The sequence below is a fragment of the Podarcis raffonei genome, chromosome 16, assembly GCF_027172205.1.
Source record: "Podarcis raffonei isolate rPodRaf1 chromosome 16, rPodRaf1.pri, whole genome shotgun sequence".
In the NCBI taxonomy this organism is placed as follows: Eukaryota; Metazoa; Chordata; class Lepidosauria; order Squamata; family Lacertidae; genus Podarcis; species Podarcis raffonei.
Genome location: NC_070617.1, coordinates 7,551,454 through 7,568,582, shown reverse-complemented (window position 1 = coordinate 7,568,582; position 17,129 = coordinate 7,551,454). Strand labels below are relative to the sequence as shown.

The 17,129-nt window shown below is 49.9% G+C and overlaps 1 protein-coding gene across 4 annotated transcripts in view; it reads right to left on the bottom strand.

Moving 5' to 3' along the window:
- Nucleotides 1-1,991: 1,991 nt before the first annotated feature.
- GATAD2B (GATA zinc finger domain containing 2B) overlaps nucleotides 1,992-17,129 on the bottom strand; it is a 71,644-nt gene continuing 56,506 nt past the window's right edge. For 3 of the 4 annotated variants that reach the window (XM_053368695.1, XM_053368694.1, XM_053368696.1), the window contains 6 exons: nucleotides 15,542-15,712; nucleotides 14,308-14,623; nucleotides 13,491-13,693; nucleotides 12,033-12,146; nucleotides 10,537-10,654; nucleotides 1,992-9,753 (listed from right to left, as the gene is read on the bottom strand). In XM_053368695.1, coding sequence (XP_053224670.1) covers nucleotides 9,620-9,753; nucleotides 10,537-10,654; nucleotides 12,033-12,146; nucleotides 13,491-13,693; nucleotides 14,308-14,623; nucleotides 15,542-15,712 — 1,056 coding nt within the window. In that variant the 3' untranslated portion in view covers nucleotides 1,992-9,619. The remainder of the gene's footprint in view (nucleotides 9,754-10,536; nucleotides 10,655-12,032; nucleotides 12,147-13,490; nucleotides 13,694-14,307; nucleotides 14,624-15,541; nucleotides 15,713-17,129) is intronic. The other variant, XM_053368698.1, reaches the window with a different exon arrangement.

Genomic DNA, 17,129 nt, shown 5'->3' with positions numbered 1-17,129 from the left:
AAAACAGTGTGCAAAACAACCCTTGGTTCTACTGTTTTGTTTTTGTGAGAGGGGGCAGGAGAAATGGAAATTTTCACCCATTAGCAGAGATTGACATTGGGCAATGAATCTGAACCGACACACAGAATGAAATTTAAAAATAATGAGTCTAGCTTTTTCTTAGTAGTTTTTTGGCATGACATGCAATGGATATTCTGAGGAGACTTGGAGTCCATCTGCACTATACATTTAAAGCACCATAGCACTATAATGTGTCATGGCTCCTGGGAACTGTAGTTTGTTAGGGTACTGACAGTTGTTACAGGAGACACCCTATTTTCCTAGCACAGCTACAATTCCCACTGTTCCCTTGGATGGATTGTTAAATCACTCTGGGAATTGTGGCTCTGTAAGATAAATGCGGACGCGGGTGGCGCTGTGGGTTAAACCACAGAGCCTAGGACTTGCAGATCAGAAGGTTGGCAGTTCGAATCCCCGCGACGGGGTGAGCTCCCATTGCTCGGTCCCTGCTCCTGCCAACCTAGCAGTTTGAAAGCACGTCAAAGTGCAAGTAGGTACCGCTCTGGCAGGAAGGTAAACGGCATTTCCGTGCGCTGCTCTGGTTTGCCAGAAGCAGCTTAGTCATGCTGGCCACATGGCCCAGAAGCTGTATGCTGGCTCCCTCGGCCAGTAAAGTGAGATGAGCGCTACAACCCCAGAGTCGGTCACGACTGGACTTAATGGTCAGGGGTCCTTTACCTTTAAGATAAATGTGGGGTGTCCTCCTAACACCTTTCAGAGCCACCAGCAAACTACAGTTCCCAGGATTCTTTTGGGGAAAGCTGTGGCTATTTCAAGTGGTATGATACTGCTTTAAATGTATAAAACACATAGCACAGGACTACAGTCTAAGTTTGTTTTAATCATCTATTTCCTGCGATTCCTCATAAGGTTCCTGGGCAGGTTACAGCCCTAAAACACAGTATTAAAACCACTTACAACCGTAAGTTGGGTCCTAAAAACATACACTTCAAGTGTTAAAACATCTCTGTGGTTTGCTCCCAGATAAAAGTTTTGACAGCGTTTAAACATTTCATTTTTAACACTTATGCACTGTATGTTTCCCAGCCTGGGCTCCATTGGAAGGAAAGGCGAGATAGGAACTAATAATAATAATAATAATAATAATAATAATAATGGCGGCCCATCAGTTACCTTCGTAACTGAATCAGCCCAAGCAAATTCTGGAGGGTTTCCTGAAAAAGCTGGCATTCACTGCTCACTCACCTAGTTTGGAATGCAACTTCCACAGACGAAAAAATGCCTTGAGATGAAAATAATATAAAATAAAATAATATCAAATATTTATAAAAAATATTTGAAGGGTGATATTATTATTTTTTACACAATTCTGAAGTTATGGGGAAGAGGCATTAAGTTTAGTGGCTCCTCAGCACCTCTTTTGAAGGTCCCCATTTCCCCGTCCAGTTAAAAAGTTCTCCAGCTGCAAGACTGGGAAGGAACTTTGGTTCCATGACCTTAGGGGAGAATACGGATTAAGTCAGGGGGAGCCTTTTCAGCCCCAAGATGGGTGGGGCTTGTGCCAGTGTTGGGCGGGGCCAAAGCCAACCATGGGCGGAGTCAAAGCTGTGCACACACTGAATTTGCATGCACACACCCTACGCTCACAAATCCATCCACAAACAACTGGCGGAGGTGAGTTTGTAAGAGAGGTCCTGCAGGCCACAGATTCTTACTCACCTTCTCTCTAAACCAGAAAGTCCCAAATGCTAGAAGGGCAGTGTTAGCTGTTCCTCACCACTAGGGGGAGTAGCCCAAGGAGCTGGGCAAATGGCCAAGTCATCCCTGAAGATTTCGCCCCCGGCCCAAGGATGCTGATCAGTGACCCATACGCAAACACAAGTGTTGTTTAAAAAATTCTACGGTGCTGCCTCCAAAAACCTCTCCCCGGATCTCCCTGACAGCAAATCCAAAATGCGCCAGTCACATCAAAATGTATAAACCATTCCTTTCTTTATTAAACATAGCTTGCAAGTGATAAATATTACAAAGTTTTTTTTTAATCCTTTCTCCAAAAATTAGCTTATTATTATTATTTTTAATCAGGTCACTGCATAATCAATTGGCAATATTTAAACAGCTTTTTTTTTCTTCCTTCCTTCCTTCTCCTTTTAAACCGGATTTTCAAAAACACAATGCGGAAAATTAAAATTAAAAGCCCTCTTAAAATTGTGCAAAAGGCCCGATTTCCACCAAGGTCCCCCCCCCTTCACCCCGATAATTTGCAGCTGCAATTCTCTCTGATCCCTCCTGTGCTCAGCTATCTCTCGCTGCCCCGGGTTTCAAATTGGTGTGTGTGTGTGTGCTAAGCCGCGTGAATTTTTTGTCTTTTTAACACACACACACCCTGCTCCTGCAATGGAACGACTCGTGGTGCCGTGAGCCCCCCGTGCTGTGGGGTGGGGAAATCTGTGCCCCCCTGGCTGTTGCCGGACTTCCAGCTCCCATCAGCTTCAGCCCGTGCGCCAAATGGCCAGGGATGGTGGGAGCTGCATTGCAGCAACATCTGGAAGGCCACAGGTTCCCAACATCTGGAGGGCTGCAGCTTCCCACCTGAGCTAGAGGAACTGAAGGCTGAAGAGGGAGAGTGGCAAAATGGGATGTTTTTGGGGTGTGGGGAGGAGAGGAAGAAGGGCCTCTCTGGCAAGTTAGGCCCTTGATCTGATAGCTGGCAGCCCCAGCAAGGGGACTTACCATTGCTCTTGACCCGAAGAGATAGTGGGGTGAAGCTGAACCCTGCCTCTGTAACATATGGCTGTAGGACGGTTGCAACTGACCTCCCCGGATTTGCTGTGATCCTTGCAGGAGATCTCGTTGTGCTCGGGGGGACGGGACCCCTACGAGATACAGGATCCACAATGGGAGAGTGGAGGGAAAGAGAAGGTGGAGGTTAAGTAGGGGGAAAATTATGACCGTATTAAGAGGTGGTGGCTGGTTCCCAAGAACTAGAGTAAGGTTGACTCATGGTCAACAGCCTGGTGCGAGGAATGGTGAGCATGGCTGCAGGTCAAGAGGCTACAGAAAAAGAGATGGCCAAGGAAGAAGTGCTCAGGTGAGGGAGGGCACCAGGAGTCCACACCCCATAAGTGGGAATCCTTTGGCCCTCCCGATGTTGCTGAACTACAACTCCCATTGGCCCCAGCAAGCACGATCAATGGCTAGGGGTGGGAGCTGTCGCTTAGCAATATCAGGAGGGACAAAGGATTCCCACACGTTCCTTCCCCACGTAGCCAACTACCCCTAAGGCAGCAAAGGGACAATCTGATGTTCATCTGGTTGACCACCCTCTTCGCGGGAGAAGCCTTTGCATACTTTGCTCAACTGGGGGTGCGGGTTCCTGAATTCAGGCCAGGAGACAGAAGAGGGGCGAATTGGGACCACGCCATCGGCTGAATGGTTGAGGGAGAGAGGTCTGGGACCAGAGGTGTGAAGATGCAGGGTTGTGCGCACCTAAGGTATACTCAAGAGCAGGCCCGCAGAAATGAAAAGCGGCCTAAGTTGGTCACGACCATTGCTTTCAATGGGTCTACTCTGAGTGGGAATAGCACTGCATGCAACCTGCACACCAGGTTGGCTAAACTCCAGGAAGTATGGGAAGGTGAGAAAGTGCTTTTTGGCTACCATCAAGTCCAGTCAATGTTATCCAGCATGCTGCAGATCAAATGTGGGATGGATCATTAAGTCAGATCTGGGGGCTTGTCATGTGACACCAAAATTTTAAAAAGGTGATTCTGTCCCTCAGCACACACACACACACACACGATCCTTCAAATCAATGGTGAACACAGGCTGGTTTCACAACAGCTTTGCTCAGATTTTCCTCGAAGCCTCCACCCCTGGGGCTTCGAATATAGATTTCCAAGAGAGGTGATATTGGGGAGCATGACAGAAGGTCACAAAGAACGCACCCGTAATGGCAGGCTGCAAAAATTACAGCCCTTAAATACTGGAGTCCTCTTGAGTTTAGTAATGTCATAAAAGACTAGAAGTTTGGCTTTATAAAATAAAGAATCAAGAAGTGAGCACACCGACCAAGAAGTCAGAAAGCTACTCCCAAACGCCCGACTTGGTCCAAAGGGAAATGAAATAGCATTGGGGAACGGAGCCAAACTTTCCCTGGAGTGTTGGGAACCAGACACCCTGGAATCTTAAGGGCAAATGAAGAAAAGGCATCAGGAAGGGCTGCACAAGATGCGAAAGCTGCACACTTTGGTCCATTTCTGGAACTGCCGTTCTCCAAAGTAGATAAGAGACAAGGCCCATTTCTTGAAGAGCCCTCCATAAGAGGGTCTGACAGCTCGTAAGGATGGCCCTCAATTAAATTGGTGAGGTTGACAGTTAAGGAGAGACTCTACTCAGAACGTACTGGCATGCAAAGATTTCAGGCTCCCATTAAGATGGGACAAGACCTTTAAGCGGCTCTCTTCACACTCAACGGATCTCAAAGATACTGGAGTGCTTGCCTTTCGTAGAGAATCTATTACACCTTTCCATCCCCATGTTAAGAACCTCAGGAAGCTGAAGCTGACGGAGGTTTTGTACGATAGACATTAAGCCCGATATTCCCCACTGCGCCGATGGGCTTTGAACTTGTTTGGCAATGGCCGGTTGACGTGGAACGAGTCACATTCTCCCTTCCTGTATGTACATGCACGCACACTCACACTTAAGGATGAACATCTTAGCTAAGCAGAGCACAATCTCTGCCTGCCTGGATGGTGGAAACCTTCGCAAGTGTTGCCTGTGTGCTGGAAACATGAGGGATAGATGAGGGTCCACATAATTAAAAAAAAAAAGATTTTCAGGAACTCAAATCCTGGATGCACTTTCTTGGGGCACAGGGGAAAGAATATCAAACAGTCCCTAGAATGTCACTGATATTTAAGAGTGGGGTTTTTTTGGGGGGGCGGGGATGATAGAAAACGGATCACTGAGAGGCGGAAGGAATGAAAGGTGATGAAGCTGAGAGGGATCAGCAAATGGTTGAAAGGGGAGATGCAGGGAGAAGTACTGTCTCCCCCTGGAAATTGGGGTCGGTGGTAGCTGAGTTTCTGGACGCCGGATGAGGAACAGTCGAGAGAAGTGTATGCTGTCTCAAGCCTAAAGCATTCGTTACAAACAGTGCAAATACATTGATAGTTTAATACTAGTATTTGATTCCCCCGTTTGTGAAAACTTGGGGTTTGGGGGGGGGGGTTTAGAGGGATGGGGAGGGAGCCCCTGGGCCTGTGGCCTCTACCAAGGCTCAAAGTCCGTGTGCATGCTGGTAGTTCGTGGGACTCCTTGCTTCTGACACAAGGGAAAGAAAAGGCACCTTTTTGGGGAAATGATGGCTACCACCAAGTCCGTTTCAGCTTTTTTGGGGGGGGGGTGCAGGTGGGTAAAGTGTGGGGCGGGTGACATGAGCTGCATAGCGCCCCGCCCCAGCCTCCTCCCTCCCTCCCCCCGAACTGCAGGAAACTGCCTTTTGCACATTTTAAACGCCGTACACAAAGAAGGTCACACTACAAAAAGGACGTTAAACAACTTTCACAATATTCATGGCTAAGCTGTCTTCTCTTTTTGTCATTTTTGTTTTCTCTACACAAATGTACAATTTACCCACCCCGGTTTGTTTGTTTTTTGTTGTCGGCTTTTCCGTACCCCCGCCCCCAAACTTTTTTTTTTTTGCAGTTTTCGTTTTTTTTATTTTTAAATGTGTCAAGAAATAGCTTATATACAACGAAGAAAAGTCTTTAGTTATAACGTTTCGGCAGCAAGTATTGTTAAGCTAAGAAGAGCTCGTCGGGGTGGGGGTGGGGGAGGAGAAAGGGAGCGAAAAAAATGGGGGGAAGGAGAGGAAACCGAGGTTGTGGGGCGGGGGGAGTGAAACAGAGGCCGAGGGAGGCGAGTTACGCTTCTCCTCCCACCCCCATCCCCACCCCCCGTGGAAGAAACGCGGGAGAAAAATAAAAACAGCATCAACCACAAAGCACGTATGACTAATCTGGAAAAGAGAGAGAGGAAAAAAAACCCATAAGATGGAAAAGGAAACCCTTAATTCTGTACCATGAAAAAGGATGGTTTTCTACATTACACCCCCCCCCGCCCCCTCAGAAAAACAAAGAGAGAAATGGGTTTGTGTGTGTATATGTGAGAGAAAGACATTTGTTTGCTTTAGGAAAGCAGGAAGATGGGAACCAATTTTAAAGTAAGGGATTTATGGGGGGTGTGTGGAAAGGAGGGAAGCTGTGTGTCCACCGCAGGCAAATATTGCATCCTGGGAAGGGACGTTGTTGTAAAGAGGGGGATTGAGGGGGTGGGGAGCCAAGCCCCCCCCCCAACCGGCTCCAAATTGGCTGAGTAGATCCAGCCACTGGGCAGAAGTGCCAAAGGGCCACGATCCTGCTCTATGCTAAAGAGGGGTGCTCCCGGGGGAAGCAAAAGTGGAGTTACCTGCCTGAGTGCACAAGGTAGGGCAGTCTCCCCACTCTCCCCTATAGAAATGTCCCCCCCCCCGAGCCATTCTTCCCCTCTCTGTGCTAAAGAGAGAGGAAAAAAAGAGGTGAAGAAGAAATCCTTCCTAGATCAGTGCCTCTACCTCATCCCAAAACACCTGCTTCCCAAAAAAAGGAAATCTTTGCCAACCTGGAAAGTTTGAGCCAGGAGCGAATTTATTCTGCAAGGAGGCTGGCTGCTAATCCCACTGGGAAAACCCTCTTCTGGGGGAAGGTGAAAAAACTCCAAGTGTGGCTGGTCTGCTGAGCAGACTCAAAGCTCCTGTGGATAGGGACATTTTGCAGGCAGGGCAAAGGTGGTGCCAACAGAAAGAGTGTGGAAGAGAACAAATTCTGGCTGGATGATCTACAACAGCAAACTTTGGGTCATTACTCGTTTTTAGAACAGCCCTGGTGGATGGGAGATGACTTAGGTTCATTCATTCATTTCAAGGAGCCTCATTGGAGCAGAACTTTGTTGGGGGTCACCCTTTGGGGTAGGAAAAGACTGGCAGGAGCCAGAGAATGAGAGAAGCACTGATTCAATAGGCAGGATTCTTCCAGGGGGTGGGGTGGGGGGAGTCCTCTGCCCTACTGCCAAAGCCATATATGCCACCCCAGTGTGGTGATGGCGGGGGGGGGAGGGGGGAGTGGCTAATCCTTGTCCTACCACCCCAAAAACTCCAAAGTAGTGGCTGGTTTGCTACCATTCAATGCTTGCCACCAAAGCCTCTGCCTGGGCCCTGAAAGGCAGAGGCAATAATTATTGCACATTTCTTACATCACCTTATTAATATTTTTTAATAGAAAACAACAACACAAGACCAAAAGGATACCCGCCCCCTCCCCAATAACACTAGGTGGCTGGAACTGGTTCACACCTGGCAACGCCCGATTCTAAAGGGGGAAGGGGTGCGGGGAGGACAATGGCACTTGTTTTGGGGTGAGGGAAGATCGTAGATCCAATTTAAGCAAATTGGGGAGGGTGGGTGAGGGGTCGGGGTCCTCAAGGAGGCAAGGAAGGGTGTAGCACGTGGAGGAGATATCTTAAGATGCAGCCAAAGTTTTGTTTTTGCTTTCAAAGGAAACCTTCCTTCCGGCATCGCGACAGTCGGAAGGAACCTGGAGCAAAAAGAAAAAGCTTTCCAGGGAAACGGAAACTATTGGGTTGTGTGTCTTGCGTGTGTGTATATATACACATGTATATATTGATAGTTAACCTCGTGGCCCTTAAAGATGCAGGCAGACAGCAACTCCCACCAGCCCCAGGGAGCTTGGACCATAACCCAGGGATGATGGGACAATTGGCCTGGCAACATCAGAGCGGGGGAACCTCAGAGTTAGCTATCCCGGTCTACACACACCTGCAATGCTAACCTGCTGCTAGCTTATGAAAAGTATCTGGCGGCCCCTCCCAACGCACGGGCAGTTCCCCCCACCTCTGTTTCTTTGTTAAGTGCTCAGTGATTGGGGGGGGGGGAGAAGAGAGGAAGCACAGGCGTGGGGAGGGGATACCACAGACCTGGTGGGGAGTGCCGGCTGGGATGCCTGTGTGCGCGAGTTCAGGGGGCTTTGGGGTCCTTGATTCAGTGCTTCCGAAAGGGGGACGCGAGTGAAAAAAGACTGGCGGGGAGGGGGAACCCCGAGAGGGAGAGAGGGACGCTCCCTTTCCCTCCCCATCGCTTCAGACTGGAGACACGGCTGGAGGAGCAGAGCAGAAAAAGCAGAAAATTTAAACAAAGCAGAGTGGAGTACAGCTCAAAGAGCTCCTACAGCCGCCTGGGGTGTGACTGAGCAATTCGCTCTCCGCTCGCGAGGGTCCGATGTCAGGGAAACGCCTCTGGGGCTGATCTTGAGGGCTCGGCAGGCAGTGGCGGACCTTGAAACATTTGGCGCTCTCTCTCTCTCTCACTGAAGCTCCACCGGCAACTGAAGGGTGGGCAGAGAAGGCCGGTTACACGTCCTGGTATCCTCCGCCGACGCAACGCTGCAAGATGTTCCTGGCCCGTCAACGGCGGCCTTCGCGGCACAGGAGAGACGAGCGAAGAGATGGCTCCGCGGAGAAACATTTTGGGGAACCGACGCGACGCCTGGAGCGCCTTTGGTCTGGGAAAGGGGTGGTGTAATGGAGACCGGAGAAGGTAGCAGGCTTGGGGGAAGCCAACAGCTCAGAGGGGCGAAGAGAGCCAAAGAGCGTTTGAAAGCCCCCAGCACAGTTCGTCTTCGGAGGCCCGTCTCCAAGGGCGTAGGCGGTGTCTGTTCCCTGGCACGGACGTTTCAGAGAAGTGTGCCCTGCTCTGCCAACGGCCAGCTCATACCCCTCTAGCCCACTCCTTTGGAAACAAAGAAACCCACCCAAACCAGGGATGACTCTCTGAGACGCCGTCGGCTTCCAGGGCTGTGCCTTCTAGATGGTCGGCCACACCCATGGGGGTGGCCTACACCTCCCCACCTTGGGGTGCCTCTGTAACAACCCTGCCAAAAGCCCTGAGTCAGCCCCAATCAGCTTTCGGGAGGAGGAGCCTTTCAAAGTCTCAAGAAAGATTTCCTTTTTTTAAAAAAGAAACAAAAAAGAAAAGGTGCGCTCTCTCTCTCTCTCAGCCGTCCGTTTTAAGCCAAAGGGAAATAAAAATAAGAACACAACAAGTTTAAAAATTCTACGCGTTATCATTACAAATTAAAAAATAAAATAAAAGGGAGCGTAAAACAAAGCATTAACATAGTGTATAGTGCAGGATCCAAGCAGACGCGTTCTGACCTCGGGAACGGAGCGAAGGAGGGAGGGAGGAGGGACGGGGGCACCTGGCCTCTCCCCGCAAACAAAATCCGGAGATGAGAAGAGGAGCGGGAGGGAGAGTTGGTTCCGGAAGAGGGCAGGTCACTGAAGTGTTTTTTTTTTTCAAATGTTCTTGTCTTTTTTTTCTCATTTTTTGTGGTTTTTTTTTTGTCGTCTTCTTTTTTGTCTTTTTTCGTTTTTTGTCTTTTCCTCCACATATGGTAGGCACCAGTACAGGCACTGCATGCGACGGATGAGGGGGGGTCAGGTGGGTGGGGAAAGGGTGGGGAGGGGGGCGCAGCTGGCGTTATTTCTGCCCGCTGATGGACTGCGATATAGAGCGTGGCGGGATCATATCTAAAAGGTACTCCCGCTGCCGGTCCGCCAGGCTCGACGCTTTGTGGCCCCCGATCCCGGCGTTCAGGTAGGCGATGTTGACACCTGGGAAGAGGAAGAGGTAGGAACGTTTCTGCTAAGAGGCGCAGGCAGCCGATTCTTCTCCTGGGAATGTGTCTCATGTGTGGGTGGGGAACCTCAGGGCTAGGGGCCAAACGTGGCCCCTCCCTATCTCATCACCAGCCCCGATTTCCACCCTTCTTTTGCCTGGCTGAAACGTGCCCCCTTTGCATTTCCTGTCTTTTTTTAAAAAAAGAATAAATTTTTAAAATTTTTGATATATAACAATTACAGAAAAGAGGAAAAAGATACAAGAACCCCAACTCGACTCCCACTCCCCACTGCAGGATAGATCCATCTAGTTAAGTTTGCTAAAGTCCAATCTATGATTTCAGTAGTGGCAATTCTTCAGGGGTATTGGCAAAGTATTCTATAAAAGGATGCCATATTTCAACAAAATCATCCACGTCATTTGCATTATTCAATGCATGTAAGAGAGAGAGACTGATTCCCCCCTTGCCCTGAGGCACAGGGATTTATGTCTCCATGTGGCTTGCAATACACTGGTTTTCCCTTCCTATCTGGCCCTCACTATGATGGACGCCCCCTGGCCCATTACAAAGGTTCAGCCATGTGGTCTGGATGTGTACCAGCCACCTGAAAACTGCCCCCCCCCAAATCTGGGAAACCCATTCTCTCTTCCGGGGGCTGAATGACCCCTTCCTGTGGGGCCTCCGCTGGGATCGGCGGGCAGAGGGCAGGATATATATTGAGGCAGGGTCCTCTGCGCATCTCTGCCCCCACCCCCCAAATTCTGGAAGGCTCTACCTGGCATGCCGAGAAGGCCTCCCGCCACGGAAAGCTGCGGGGCTTGCGCAAAGTTGGACAGCATGGAGCGGGCCGAGGTGGGGATGCCACGCTGCAGGGTGCTCTGGGGTTGTGGTGCCTGGAGAGAGAAGGGGGGGGCAGAGGAAACAGAACAGCAGGAAAATGAGTGGGGCACAAACAAATAAAAGTATCGGGTCCAAACTCCACTCGGTGTTTAGCGATTCAGAGTGCGGAGTTGGAGACTCATTTTCTGCCGACAAGAATTACTCAGCACGCAACCAGATGTGTTGTGAGTGGACAGGAATAAGAAGACCGCATAATAGTTTTGTGTGGAGGGTTAAGATAAATGTTTGAACAAGACACACAGGGTTTTCAAAGCTCTGCTGCATTTGGTTTTTCAATTAATACTACTGCTACTCAATTTAGCAAATACATCCAATAAAGGAGGTGTGATTGCTGGAACTGGTGGGGAAGAAGAAAGGGAACCAAAAGTAAGTGGAGCCAGTGGCAGGCAGAGCCAAACCACCCCTGGACCGGTTGTGAAGGCAGGCAGGTGGGGGCTGGCTGAAGCTGGTGGGACAGCACCCCATTCACTTTAATGGACCACCCTCCAGTGTTCTCTCTCTCTCTCTCTCTCTCTCTCTCTCTCTCTCTCTCTCTCTCTCTCTCACACACACACACACACACACACACACACACACAATGCATTATCAATTACCTGCCCTTCGCGCTACCTAAGGCCACAGGGTGGGTTAACAACAATTAAAGATTAAAACAAGATTAAAAACAGTTCCAAACAACTGACAATCACAAAAATATGGTAGGAATAATTATGATTACACCATCATTATAAAAACAAACATACATTGAATTAGAAATAAATTTAAAAAAATGTCCAGTAGCACCTTAGTATTTTTTATTTTGACTGCGTCAGACCAACACAGCTACCTATCTGAATACATTGAATTGTATTATTCAGCGGTGTATTATTAAACTTAATCTATTTTCAGATAGGTTTTTCCAATATTCCATCATTCCAAAACATGGAACTCTCGCAGCAGAGAAAGGGTATAAAAAAACCCCTGCTGCTTCATACGTATCATAAATCACGTATCTCACGATCTCTCAAACCCTCCTTTGCTTCATTTTATCTAGTCCTGTCCTTTTAACTATTGTTACAGCAGGACCAGCCTGCCGTCCTCCATTCCTTCGCTGAAGGTTGTTTTGAGGAGGTCTGTCAGTGAGCGGCCGGCAAAGTTTCAGAAGCACGCCACAAAACTTCTGCATCTGCTGAATGTTCGGATTGAATGCTCTCCCCCCCCCCCCCACATCACACGAGAACAACCTTTCACTTTTGGAGGGGAGGGGAATGGACTGCCCGGGAGACAAGATCAGAAGGCTGTTTTGAGGGGAGGGGGTAGCCGAACAGCTGGCGGCTGTGGGATGCGAAAGGGGCCACTTTGCCAGAAGGGGCTGGGCGAGGAAGGGCTTCTCACCTGACGGAGTGTGTGATGTCGCATGATGCTTTCCTGTTTGCTAACGCTGGACACGCTGGCGGGAGTGGCGGTGGGGGACAACGCTGCCTGCTGCTGCAACCGCTGCTCTATCTCCTGCCGGAGGGAAAAAGAAGAGGCTGGTCATGAGTTGGGCCGTGTGGCTGTTATCTGGCGGCACACAGGCCGCCCACCCACCCTGCAAACAACCTGCATTCGGATGACCCTGCCTGCAATCTAATATCCACGGCCCAGTTTGCGTGCCAGCCACTGAAACTGGCTAGTTTGGTGAGCACATGAGACAGGGCCTTTCTGCTGGTGGGGCTCTCTTCCAGCTAACACTTGCTCAGTTCTGGCATTCGAGAAGGCCTGAAAAACCTAGCTTTCCACTGCTGGTTTTCCTTGGGAGTGAATCTTGCTGATCTAACCCCATGCATTCATTTCAGGGGACTGCTGTCTCCCCAAACTACAATTCCCAGAGACCCAAGGGGTCAGGGTCAAGAAGAAGGGGAAGCTATGATGACTGTTTCAAAGTTGGTTTCCAAAACTCTTTATTCGTGCTGAATAAATGTGCAAGGGGAAAACAGAGGCGAATAATTCAACAGGGACCTTGTAAAGTTGCCTTATAAAGAGTCAGTGGACGATTGGATCCACCTAGCACAGCGCTGCCGACACTGACTAGCTCTCCATGGTTTCAGACAAAGATCTTTCCCAGCCCTACCCAGGGACGCTGAGGATTGAACCCAGATCTTTCCACGTGCAAAGCAAACGCTCTACCACTGAGCTAAAAGGTAAAGGTAAAGGTACCCCTGCCCGTACGGGCCAGTCTTGACAGACTCTAGGGTTGTGCGCCCATCTCACTTAAGAGGCCGGGGGCCAGCGCTGTCCGGAGACACTTCCGGGTCACGTGGCCAGCGTGGCAAAGCTGCATCTGGCGAGCCAGCGCGGCACACGGAAACGCCGTTTACCTTCCCACCAGTAAGCGGTCCCTATTTATCTACTTGCACCTGGGGGTGCTTTCGAACTGCTAGGTTGGCAGGCGCTGGGACTGAGCAACGGGAGCGCACCCTGCCGCGGGGATTCGAATCGCCGACCTTTCGATCGGCAAGCCCTAGGCGCTGAGGCTTTTACCCACAGCGCCACCCGCGTCCCACCACTGAGCTACAGCCCTTCAAAATGTACGTTGAGGAATGAGGAACATGGGAAGCTGCCTAATACTGAGTTCACTGAGCTCAGTGTTGCCCGAACTGAGGGAAAGCAACTTGCAAGGGTTTCATTCAGGAAACCTCTTTGCCCATTGTGGAGGTGCCATTGGGGAATGATCCTGGCACCTTCTAGTTGCAGAGCTCTGACACTGAGCTATGTCGCTTCTTCCGAGGGACAGGAAGCAGGCACCTCTTCCAGTCCACCTGGATTCACCCCGCTTCCCTCCCTCCCTCCAACAGGGCGACAGGGACCCACCTGTTCTTGCTGCAGAGCTTTGACAAAGGCATTCTTCAGCCGGTTGGTGTGCTCAGCCTTAAGCGCCTTCTTCTGGTTGGAGGTCATGCACTGCTCACACAGGATCTTGCCGTTCTTCTCCTGCTTCCAGTGCGGGGTGAAGTCTGTGCGGCACTGGGCGCAAACAAAGGGCTCCACTCGCAAGAGGGAAGCGCAACCTTTGCCTGGGAAAGGGGGGGTAGAAGAAGATGCATCACACAAAGGAAGGGGGACCTTTCTCTCAGGAACCGTTCCAGGCCAAGGGGGTGCGGAGAAGACCTCCAGAATTTCAACGACTTTTAGCACAAGCTAAACATTCATTTATAATAATAATAAATAATAAATTTTATTTATACCCCGCCCTCCCCAGCCAAGGCTGGGCTCAGGGTGGCTAACAAATAATAATAAAAACAAGCTGAATGAATACAACTTAAAAACAAGATTAAAATACAACATTAAAACATTAAAACATTAAAATGCAGCCTCATTTATGCAAAGAAAAAGGGGGGAGGGGGACAAACGCGAGTGAGTGTGGCGCAGTTTGCCTCTATTGTCAGGCTACCCTGGAGCAGAATAATGTTTTTGGATTTAAAAAATCTTAAAAGCGTACCAATAACTAAAACAGTTTTATCTGTGACAGGACGGCTCCATCAGGCGGACAGCAATAGGCTAGTTCCCCATGTCCCCTGAATCAGGAGGCATAGGAAACGGGATTTCCAGCTCATTTCCCTCAGACACCCTCTTTCAACTCAGTTGCACCGCCTATTCTGTGGCCCTTGCCCCTGACACTGGTCTTTACCTTGGCTGTCAATGACGCTCTGCACCACCTCCTCCAGCCCCACCATGTAGATGAACTCGCTGTTGGCTGCGCTGGGCAGGAAGTGGAGCAAAGGGGCGGGCGGTTTGGGGGGCGGGATCTCCAGGAGGGTCTTTTCCAGTTGCTTGCGCAAGGCGAGCTTGGCGGCCGCCTGGGAGTTGGCGGCGTCGTTGAGCGCGCTGGGGCTGGGCAGGGGCGATGACACCCGGTTCACCGTGCCCGGCTGGATGTGGGAGGCAAGGTTCATGTAGATGGCGGACGACGTGGTGCGCTGGCAGGGGACGGCCGAGCTGGACTGCTGCGGAGGAAAGGCGCAGGAGAGTAGAGGGGACAAGAAAGAAAATGTTAAAGGTGTGCGGCCCACCAAGGTTTTTCTCTCTGACCTTTGGGACTCTCTCCAGGCCACGCCCCTTCACTACAGGCCACGCCCCCTCACAAGCAGCCCTGCTTCACACCCTCCTTGAGTGCTTTTGCCTGTCTGGAATGTGGCCTTCAACTGATCACACAAACTTAATAAATAAATAGCTAAAATAAAAATAAAAATAAAAATAAATAAATAAATAAATAAATAAATAAATAGGTAAAGGTAAACGACCCCTGGACGGTTAAGTCCAGTCAAAGGAGACTATGGGGCTGTGGCACTCATCTCACTTTCAGGCCAAGGGAGCCAGCGTTTGTCCACAGACAGCTTTCCGGGTCATGTGGCTAGCATGACTACACCGCTTCTGGTGCAACGGGACACCAAGATGGAAAATAGAGAGCATGGAAACACAGTTTACCCTCCTGCCACAGAGGTACCTATTTATCTACTTGCACTGGTGTGCTTTCGAACTGCTAGGTTGGCAGGAGCTGGGACAGAGCAATGGGAGCTCACTCTGTTGTGGGGATTTGAACCACCAATCTTCTGATAGGCAAGCCCAAGAGGCTCAGTGGTTTAGACCACAGTGCTGCCCGTCTCCCTTAATAAATAAATAAAACCCAGCTTACTGTTCAAAGGTGATCTATGCACCCATTGCTCGACCCACTTTTGTCTCTGGCCCCTCCCTCTGCTGAGGTTACCCATGTGGAAATGCTGTCCTCGGGCTGCACAAAGTCCCACCCCCAATTTGTCAAATTTGTCACCACAAAAACAGAAGTTTCAAACTGCCGCGTGGGCAAGGTGGCCGTTTAAGAAGATCAGGCCCACTGGCCCTCCCACCCTTTCTGCTTTACTCACTGGCTGGTAGCTGATGGTGGGGCTCATGCTCGGAGTGGTGGTGCGGATGAGGCCCGGTTTCGGAGGGACACGTTGCCCTTGGAGCTGGGCAGGGTTTGGTGCGATGACGCGCTGCGACATAAGCATGTGGGGGAGGGTCGTGTTGGTGGCGGACCGGATGACGCTGTGACCCTGCCCCAAAGAGGAGAAAAGTGTGTGTTTTAGAGAGGTGGAGAGCATGGAACAAAGGCGAGATTTGCAACTTCTTCTGTGGTCCATCTACAAAGCACACCCCCATGCCATTCCCAGTAGGGCATAGCTGGGACCTGGGACTCAAAGCAGGCAAAGGGCACTAGGTTAGGGAAGGCTGATCTATACCCGACTGGCAGAGGCTCTCCAGGGTTTCAAGACGGGGTCCCTCCCAGCCTGAACTTGGGACCTCTTGTCTGCAAAGCACATGCATCCATCCAAACTACAGCTACTATTCTAGCCTTCATCGGATAACTGGCTGATTCAAATCGGAAGCTGCCTTATCCTGAGTCCACGCAGCTCAGTGTTGTTGACGCTGACGGACAGTAATAATAATAATAATAATAATAAATTTTATTTATATCCCGCCCTCCCCAGCCGAAGCCGGGCTCAGGGCGGCTAACAACAATAAAACAATACAAAAGTACAACACAAACAACACTCTAAAATCTCCCCCTTTCCTCATAGGACAGGTGCCCTAACCCCCTTATCGCAATGCCAGGCCAGGGCCGTGAGCCAAAACTCCATTAAAAACCTTTCCCGAAAATGAAAACTGTGTTACTGATTTCCAGTCCTTTGAACTGTGGCATTTTCTACAGGACAGCCGGAGGCATGGGTGTGCAGGTAGGTCTTCATAAACTGACTTTTGAAGAAAAATAGCTTCCCAGGAAAACCACCCCTGTGCTGCTCCTGAGCGACTTGGCATGGTTTCCATCCAGTAAAAAGGGTCATGGCCCTTTCTTCCAACTTGGTGGAGTTTGCACAGAAAAATAAAGGTCAGCACAGCACTGATGGACTTCTGGGAACTGCGACAATGATGCCGGAGGGAGGGATTTCGTGGAAGCAGCTGGACAGACCTATGAAGCAGGGGTGGGCAATTGGATCTGGCTGGCAGGCCAGATCCTTTATATCCCCCCACGCCCCAGTGCATCAAGTTTGACAGGTGGGTGGAGCCACCCACCTGTCAATCAACGGACTCCCCCAGTACGGTTAGAAATCAAGTTGCTCGGGTTCAAAGTTCTCGTAAGATGATACTTTCATTTTAATTCCAATTTGCATCTTACGTTTTTCATCATTTGCAGCCTATAGTATTTTAGATGTATGTATGCTTTTATCCCTTGCATTATATTGTATTTTAAGCAAGCACATGTTTCACTGCTCATGCTTTTATTTCCGGCATGCCCTTAGTGGGTCTGCGAATGCATAATAAAGGATTTGATGTGGTTTGAACATCACAGGCAAAAGGCTTCCTGGGAACTGCTTTACGAGGGGAGCAGTCGATCTGGAAAAGCTCTGCCTTTACCTCCCTTATACCAGATGCTCTAGGGCAGGTGGGGATGTCTAGGCCCAATCAGACTCA